Source organism: Arvicanthis niloticus, chromosome 11 (genome assembly GCF_011762505.2).
Source record: "Arvicanthis niloticus isolate mArvNil1 chromosome 11, mArvNil1.pat.X, whole genome shotgun sequence".
Classification (NCBI taxonomy): domain Eukaryota; kingdom Metazoa; phylum Chordata; class Mammalia; order Rodentia; family Muridae; genus Arvicanthis; species Arvicanthis niloticus.
The window spans coordinates 14,045,001-14,054,254 of record NC_047668.1 but is presented as its reverse complement, the minus strand read 5'-3'; the positions used below and the strand labels follow the sequence as shown (position 1 = coordinate 14,054,254).

The window sequence follows — 9,254 nt, the reverse complement described above, 5'->3', positions numbered from 1 at the left end:
AAGGGCAGCAACGGCGAGGCAGGAGCAGGATGAGCAGGAGCTCCAGGTCATTCTTGGCTACAAGGTGAGTCTGAGGATAACCTGGGCTACATGAGACCCTGTGGAGGACAGGGAAGAGTCGAGGCAAAGTAAGGCCATAATGATCCTTCTTATGGGCAGCTGCTTAACATAGAGAGAAAAAGAGGTGCAGTGATGAAATGAGGAGGCTGTGCTGGCAAACACCGTAACCTCAGGAACAACAGGTACAGAAAGCATCCCAACGAAGAACAAGAAAGACACTCAAAGCTATGCAGGGAAATCCGATGGGAACACAGTAGCATGGCTCTTGGTGTCTAGCCCAAACGGCCCTAGGCAGTATCTGATGTCTCAAGATCTTTTTCTAAATGAAAGGACTGAACAACAGTTGCTAACAGTGTTTTATTTAATGTTGGTTTTAGTAAGCATACAAAACAGGTCGCTTTCATTATGGCATTTTAATATGCACATCACTGAACTTTGCCCTATTCACTGTCCCATGTCTGTCTGCTCGCCCCCAAACTGTCAATCAACATTCCTGTGTGTATGTGTGTTTCAACAGACTCAAGGAAACCAATGTGCGCACGAGAAAGCATGCCAAAGTTCATCTCTCCACCTCCACACACACCTCCCCCTTAGATCTTTCTCTATGTGGGCAATAGTTTTATGTTTAAATATATTGTCTATTCTTAGATTATTTTCAATTTATTTTATTTTATGTATATCTGTGTGATGATATCAGATCTTAGAGTTACAGGCAGTTGTGAGCTGTCATGTGGTTGCTAGAAATTGAACCCAGGTCCTCTGGAAAAGAAGTCAGTGCTCTTAACTTCTGAGCCATCTCTCTGACCTTTCATTTTCAATGTTTTTTCATGGTAATGTTACAAATCTGGGGATTTGTAAATATCATCTTAAAACATAGTAGCTCCAATTAGTATCAACTTAGTGTAAATAGTACATGGAATTCTCCTTTCTATAGCTCTGTTCTCTCCCTTGTTACCATCAGATTACATCTTTACACATTGGGATTCCTTGCCTGTTACAGCATCATCTTCTCAGAGGGACGCAAGGGTAAGCTTTTTGGCATTTTCTCCAGGTGATTTTTTTTTTTAAAGATTTATTTATTTCATTTATATGAGTACACTGTAGCTGTCTGTAGACACACCAGAGGAGGGCATCGAATCCCATTACAGATGGTTGTGAGCCACATTATGGTTGCTGGGAATTGAACTCAGGACCTCTGGAAGAGCAAGCAGCCAGTGTTCTTAACCACTGAGCCATCTCTCCAGACCTCTCCAGGTGATTTTATAAGACACTGAGAACTTCCCGCTGGACTGGAGGTGTGGTGCACTGGGGTGGTTACTAAATCTGAGAAGAAAGTAGGGCTTGCAGTAACAATACCAGAGGAGCTCCTACAAAGCTGCGATAATCAGACTGCAGTGCCGCTCTAACACACTCCCATGTGCTAATCTGAAACTCAAAATGCTAAGTACATATTGCCTCCATACAGATACCAACATATTATAAAAATTATCAAATATGCTAGCCACCAACATACTGAAACTAACTTCTTTCCCCCACTCTTTCCCTTCTTGTCTTTCCCAAGTGCTTGAATTATAGGCCACCATGCCCTAAGCACTGGGAAATTCTCAGAAACGAACTTAACTAACTTGTGTGTTTGTGTGTGGTGCTGCCTATCCAACCCAAGAACCTGCACATGTCAAGCATGTGCTCCACCATTGCTACACCCCAGCCTCAGAAGACAAAAGGAACCATTACCTGTTGTCTCAACTCCATTCAAACTCTCACTGGCCCAGCTCTCCCGACTTGTTGCTTGAAGAAAACCCAGAAGATAATTAGAAATAGAAAATAGTTCCTCTCAGGGCACACTTGAGGAGGCCCCTTCAGGAAAATGGTGAGTGTGTGTGTGTGTGTGTGTGTGTGTGCACGTGCATGCGCGCACATGTATGCACCTATGTTTAGGAAACAGGAAAACTGTCAAGAGTTGACTCTCTCCTTCCACTGCAGATTCCTTGAGCAGACCTCGGGCTGTCAGGCTTGCATGATAACCAAGTACAGAGCCATCCTGCCAACCGCTGAAACTCATTTCTTTATAAAACACCCAACTTTTGTTACAGCAATAGAAAATGAACCAAACACTAGGAAACAAATACTTATTCCAAAACCGTTTGATTCTAGGAAGCTAATTTAATAAATAAGAAGCCCCAAAGTTTCCAAATATGCACCAGAAATGGAATGAATAATCAATCCCATCATTACTCATGGGAAAATTAAAAAGAAAAGAGAAGATACAGAGGTTGATAAACACTCCTTTTCATAAAGATGAAACACTGTTTTAATAACAACGTCACTGAATGACAGAAATAGAAAGAGGAAGGTAAGAGTCTATATTTGCCTTACACACAGAGCTGGGCAGTCACCTGTCACATCGTTCAAGAATGGCTTGCTAAAACATTGAAAAAATGAAAGACTTCATCCTTGTCGTAGACTGCCACTTCAGTGGAACACTCTGTGCACATCACAGGGTGATAGATCTCTTCCACTTCTTTCTCCGCTGAGTCGTCAGGATTAGACCTCATCTTCTTGGCACTCCGCCTTCTCTTCCTGGTCTCTGGATTCTTGTATCTTAGAACCTCCTCTCTGTTGACAGAACAATTCATCACAAACATTGCCCTGTACTGAGTCTTGTAGGATTCATGCCTATAAAGGAGAATGAAATAAAGAGTTTGGATTTAATAATGGTCAATTGTAGATCAAATTTGAGAATACCAAAAACCTACATGAGTGTCTACCAAAACAAAGATAAGGGGATGAAATGTGAATTTAAGGGAATTTGAAAGGGTTATAAGAATACGGAGCATCTTTATCTCTACTTTTTGTTTGGGACAGAGCTGCCAAAGCAGCTCACAAAAGCAGGAACTCACAATCCTCCTGCCTCAACTTCTCAAGTAATGAGATGGCAGGCATGGACCACCACTTCATGGAGAAACATATTTCTTAAACAGAATGCAAGGTGGGCCATAGTGACACACACCTTTGATCCCAGCACTTGGGAGGCAGAGGCAGGAGGATCTCTGTGAGCTCATGGCCAGTTTGATCTACATAGTAAGTTCTAGGACACCCAGGGCTACACAGAGATACTCTGTCTCAAAAAACTATTAATAAGCAAACAAACAGAAATTTATTGCTGGGCTGGGGTAAACGGTAAAGCATGAGCAAAGTCTTGAGATTTAATCTTCAGCACTGGGGAAAGAAAAAAAAAAAATATATATATATATATATATTAGCCAGGGTCTCACTAGTCAGGCCCTGACAAGCCTGGAACTCCATATGTAAACCAGGCTAGCCTCATATTCCAGAGATTCGCCTGCTTCTGCTTCCTGACTACCAGGTTCAAAGGCACGCAGCACCACCACTATGCAGGCCCCAGCTGTGAAAGCTTCTTTGTTTTGTTTTATTAGGGGATTAACACTACTCAACCTCCAAGGCAGCAGCAAAAGTTCCTTGCTACCTGACACAATGTCCTGAGTTCCTGATTGAAAGGTGCGCATGCACACACATGCATGCACACACATGCATGCACACACATGCATGCACACACACCCCACACACCCCACACACCCCACACACAAGCAGCTTTCTATTTAGTATGCCTTAAACAGCTCAATGGCTGGGCCACTCCCAAACTTGCACGATGCTAACGCCTCCCCTCTGATACTCCTGAATTATTACTTACCAAAATCTATGTTCCATCTTTGCTACCCAGACCCAACAGGGGGTTCCCTGGGGCTGCTCTTCCCCGGCTCTTCCATGACTCCTATGCTCTCTCTTCTGCAGCTCTCAAACCTGGATCTTAATTCCTTTTCCAGCATGGTGATTCTCCTCTCTCAGTCCCTTGCCTGCAAATCCTAAAGTCTCTGTTTCCCTGACTAGTCATTGGCTCCTGAACCAACTGAAAACAGGGACCCTCAGCGTCTTACTTATGGATTCTCTCTCATGCGATTTTGGAACCCAAGTAACATAATGCAAGTGTTAGACCAAATCCACAACAGTTATGGGTTTTTGTTTTTTTCTTCAAGACAGGGTTTCTCTGAGTAGCCCCTCTGGCTGTCCTAGACTCACTGTGTAGACCAGGCTGGCCTTGATCTCACAGAGATCCTCCTGCCTCTGCCTCCCAAGTGCTGGGACTAAAGGCGTGTGCCACCATGCCCGGCTGAAGATTTTTTAAATATACCTTTTTCCTTTTTTTGAGATACAGCATGTGTCACTATGTGTCCCTGGATGGCCTGAAACTCTCAGAGGCCCATCTGAGTATAAAACTGGACTCTTTTTCTATTGTTTTAAAAACAACTTTTATGCCGGGCAGTGGTGGTGCACACCTTTAATCCCAGCACTTGGAAGGCAGAGGCAGGCAGATTTCTGAGTTCGAGGCCAGCCTGGTCTACAGAGTGAGTTCCAGGACAGTCAGGACTACACAGAGAAACAAAAAAACAAAAACAACAACCCAACAAAAACAACCAAACAAACAACCAACCAAAAAAAACCCCAACTTTTAGGACTGAAGAGATGGCTCAGCAGGTAAGAGCACTGACTGCTCTTCTAGAGGTCCTGAGTTCAACCTCCAGCAACCACATGGTGGCTCACAGCCGTTTATAATGGGATCCAATGCCCTCTTCCAGCACACAAGCATACATACAGATAGAGCACTCATATGCATAAAATAAATAAATCCTTTTTTGTTGTTTTTTTAAATATTTTTAGACTTACTTATTTAATTTTTATGTATGTGAGTATACTGTTGTTCTCCTCAGACACACCAGAAGAGGAATTAAGAGACCATTACAGATGGTCGTGAGCCACCAAGTGGTTGCTGGGAATTAAACTCAGGACCTCTGGAAGAGCAGTCAGTGCTCTTAACTGCTGAGCCGTCTCTCCAGCCCAAAATAAATAAATAAATTAAAAATAAAAATAATAAAAAACAAAAAAACAAAACAAAACAAAAAAAAAAAAAAAAAAAAAAAAAAAAAAACCTTTTAGGGGCTAAAAAAATGGCACTGGCTGCTCTTCCAGAGAACCTGGATTCAATTCCCACTATCCACATAACAGCTTATAACCATCTGTGATTTCAATTCCAGGGGATCTAACACCCTCTTCTGGCCTCTGTGGGCACTGAACACCTGTGATGCACAGTCATACAGGTAAGCAAAACATCCTTATTAGTACAGTAAAGGAGAAAAGCTAGCAGTGGTGGTGCACACCTACACCGACCGTCTTGGAAAATAAAATTTCCCTCCTTGGAGAGAGGAGGGGAGGGGAGAGGAGGGGAGGGGAGGGGAGGGGAGGGGAGGGGAGGGGAGGGGAGAGGGAAAATAAAAGAAAGGGGAAAGGCTGGAGAGACGGCTCAGTGGTTAAGAGCACTGATGGCTCTTGGCTCTGTAATGGGATCCAGTGCCCTCTTCTGGTGTGTCTAAGATAGCAACAGTGTATTCATATACATAAAATAAATAAATAAATCTAAAAAGAAAGAAAGAAAGAAAGAAAGAAAGAAAGAAAGAAAGAAAGAAAGAAAGAAAGAAAGAAAGAAAGAAAGAGAAAGAAGGAAAGAAAAAAGAAAGGGGAAAAAACAACTTCTACCCTGGAAAAAATAATTTATAGAACAATTTTTTAAATTTGTTTTTAAAATTTCAGATAAAAAACATTGCTGGGAACTTAGAGGATAATAGTTAAGGTTTTGTTTGTTTGTTTGTTTGTTTGTGGCAGGTCCTTACATAACCTGGGCTGGCCTTGAACCTGCTGTGTAACTAAGGCTGGCCTTTAACTCCTGATCCTCCTGCCTCTACCTTCCTGGTCTGAGATAGCAGGTGTGTTCCACCATGCCAGTTCTGTATTTGTGGAGGTGAGGGTTGGAAAGTGTGTGCAGCTGAGAGGGAGTCAGCTCCCTCCTCCCACTGTGTGGGTCTTCCCGTCCAGCTCAGGCTGCCAGGCTCAGTAACACTGTTATCATGTACGTTATCTCACCAGACCCTAAAGTTGTTTGTTTGGTTTTTTTTTTTTTTTTTCAAGACAAAGTCTTGCTACACAACCCAAGCTGGCCTTGAACTTGATGCGTAGATGAAATAAGTTTAGAATTCAGCATCCTCCTCTCTACCTTCCAAATGGTGCCACTATAGGCACGTGCTGCTCTGTTCAGTTTGAACCAAATTCTAGAGAACTTATACAGGAGCCAGTAATCCCATTACACTGGAGGTAAGAAAGGACTGCCCAAAGTTTGAGGCCTGCCTAGTCTGCATAGTGAGACCCTGTTTCAGAAAACAATCAAGAGCACAACAACCAAAACCAAAACAACAACAAAACACACACATACTTTAAAGTGTCTGTATACGCAGAAATACTTAACTGGTTCAAGTCTAAAACCAAACTGGAGGAAGTAAAGTGGAAACTGAGATAACACCATGATACCCAGGCTCAAGGTGGCTGACACTTGAGTTACAATCAGAAACACTTAATCGTCTATCTTGAGTTATTTGAGGTTTATAATGTTTTGTTTACAAAACATTTAATTTTTTATGTGTATAAGTGTTTTGCCTGTATTTATGTACCCCACATCATGTCTGACACCTGCAGAAGAGGGTACTGGGTTTCCTGGAACTGAATTGCCTTCTGGAGCTGGGAACTGAACTTGAATCCTCTATAAGAGCAACAGTGTTCTTAACCACTGAACAATCTCTACAGCCCATTTTGGTTTTGTGAGGCAGATTCTCACTTTATAGCCAAGAGTAGTCTTGAACCTAGAACAATCATCCTGCTTTAACCCACAAATGCTGGGATTTGTAACCACGACATACATCATAGTTCTCACTTTTTCTACAGTTTGGGCAAATAAATGTTCACATAAACAAGAGTAAGAAGTTTACTTCTGATTTAAGCAAAGGGCCACCAACTTGTTTCTGGTTTCGGGGGAGACTTGCTCTAGGGTCGGGGTACACTCACTTACTCCCACGTGGTGCCTCTGTCCCTTACCTCTGGCAATCAAGGCACAATGTAGTCATACAGGCTGGACAATTCAAAACAGCATCACTGTTTGGGACAGGCTGCTGTTTCTGACGTGGTCTTTGCAATCCAAAAGCGTGATAACTAAAACAGGAAAACAAATTTGAGAAGGAAAAATACATTAATCTATCAAATCCTGGTTTCTTCATTTCTTTTTAGAAACACTGTACACCAGCCAGTTTTATTGATACTTTTCATATTTGAGGAACTCATTAAAACACACACACATTTATCAGCTTTTTTTTTTAAGTCACAGAAAAGGAAATAATAGAAAAATACTGTTTTCAGAATAAAAAAAAACAAAAACAAAAAATTTCATCTGGATCTGGAAGTTCAACTGAAAAATAAAGGTTAAGTGTCTTTGGAATCTACGCTTTAAAAATACCATGTGGAAATACTGTTTGGGATTCACAGTCCAAATAAGTCATGTTTTTTTTCTTTAATGTCTTGCTTTTGGGTGTCATTCAATTCAACTTTTGCTGCTTTTTTTTCTTCCATTGGTCTAAAGTTGTGCAATGGCTGGATGCCATGTCCCCTACCAGCACCCCAGCCCACACTGTGCAACAGCCCCCAAATCCTGGTTTCTAATGTCACTGTCCAGAAAAGGAAGCAGTACTCAGAGAAGTAGTTAATTGCATAATGATTATTACTTTAAGTGTATAAATGTTTTATCTAAGTACATTATATGTATGTCTGGTATCCTGGGAGGTCAGAAGAAGGTGTGAGATCCCTAGGGACTTGAGTTAAGGATGGCGGGTGTTGGGCTGGCAAGATGGCTCAGTGGTTAAAAGCACCAACTACTCTTCAGGTGGTGGTCATGAGTTCAAATCCCAACAACCACATGGTGGCTCACAACCATCCGTAAACTACAGTGTACTTTGGGCTGGAGCGAGCAGGGGCAGAGCCAGCGGGGCCCGGAGCAAGCAGGAGAAGGAAGGGGGGTGGGGAGGGAAGGATGGCAGGTGTTAGAAAACAAACTGGGGTCCTCTACAAGAGCAGCAAGTGCTCTTAACCACTGAGCCGTCTCTCCAGCACCAGAGATGGCTAATTCTAGGGATATTCTAGGGATATGGTTACAAGATCTAACTAAAACACCTCATAGAAGCAGAAAGTTTTTAGAAGAGGAGGAGGAAGAAGAGGAAAAAGAAGAGAAAAAAGGTGCTCAAAAAGAAAAACAAAAACAAATCAGAATCTCTGGGCAAACAAATCAAATCTCAGGGCAGCAGAGCCTAACTCTTCACTCTTTAGGTCTACACTGAACACTGTAACTTTGTTTCAGATAGTTCACTGGGATGTGGTGGTCCACGCGTATAATCCCAGCACTCCAAAAACAGAGGCGGGGGAGCCAAAGGTCACGGCCTAAAATGAGACTTACCTCATAAAAGCTAAACCTACCAAATAAGAACAAAACAACAACAACAGATGTAGTATCAGTGTGATTGTGAGAAACCTCAGGTGAATTCTAACCGGAAACTAAGCCTTTCTCACACCTGCCAGGGCTCTTCAAAATACTTAAGATGCCACAAACAAGAAAAATCTAAGAAACTATTTTTTATTTGTAGTCAAGAACTTAGGTTGGCCAGGCAAGGGAGCCTACAGCAGTAATGCTACAAGTATGGACACAGCACAGGAGGACTGCAAACTCAAAGGACTAACTATACAGTGAGCTCCAGACCAATGTGAGAGGCTCTAAAACACAAAAAGAGGGCCCAGGAGGGAAACGGCTTAGTCGGGATACTGCCTGCTGGGCAAGGGTGAGGAGCTAAGCTAAGATTCCAGCACCTACATAAAAGAGCAGGGCACAGAGGATGGAGACAGGCAGATCCCTGGAGCTCACTGGCCAGTCAGCTGAACACTCAAGGGACTCTGCCTCAAAAACTAAAGGCAGAGGAGCTGGTAAGATGGCTTAACATGTAAAGGTGCTTGCCATTAACCTGACAAGCTGAATTCAATCTGGAGAACTTACTTGATTTCTATAGGTTGTCCTCTAACCTCCACAAGCAAGCTTCGGCACATATGCACATAGTGATAAATAATTTAAAACAAACAAACAAATGTATGTATGTAAAGTAAAATAAATTCAGAAAGCTAAGGCAGGAAGAGCAAAAGTCCCCAATGCAACGCTGGGCAAATTCCAGGCCAAGTACTTCCTAGGAGAGCCTGCCTCA

The 9,254-nt window shown here is 42.4% G+C and overlaps 1 protein-coding gene across 1 annotated transcript in view; it reads right to left on the bottom strand.

Annotated features, from left to right (window-relative positions):
* Nucleotides 1–398: 398 nt before the first annotated feature.
* Nucleotides 399–9,254, bottom strand: part of Eapp (E2F associated phosphoprotein) — a 24,620-nt gene continuing 15,764 nt past the window's right edge. Inside the window, exons 5-6 of the mRNA XM_034513857.2 lie at nt 7,057–7,170; nt 399–2,736 (exon numbers count right to left, since the gene is read on the bottom strand). Coding sequence (XP_034369748.1) covers nt 2,469–2,736; nt 7,057–7,170 — 382 coding nt within the window. The 3' untranslated portion in view covers nt 399–2,468. The remainder of the gene's footprint in view (nt 2,737–7,056; nt 7,171–9,254) is intronic.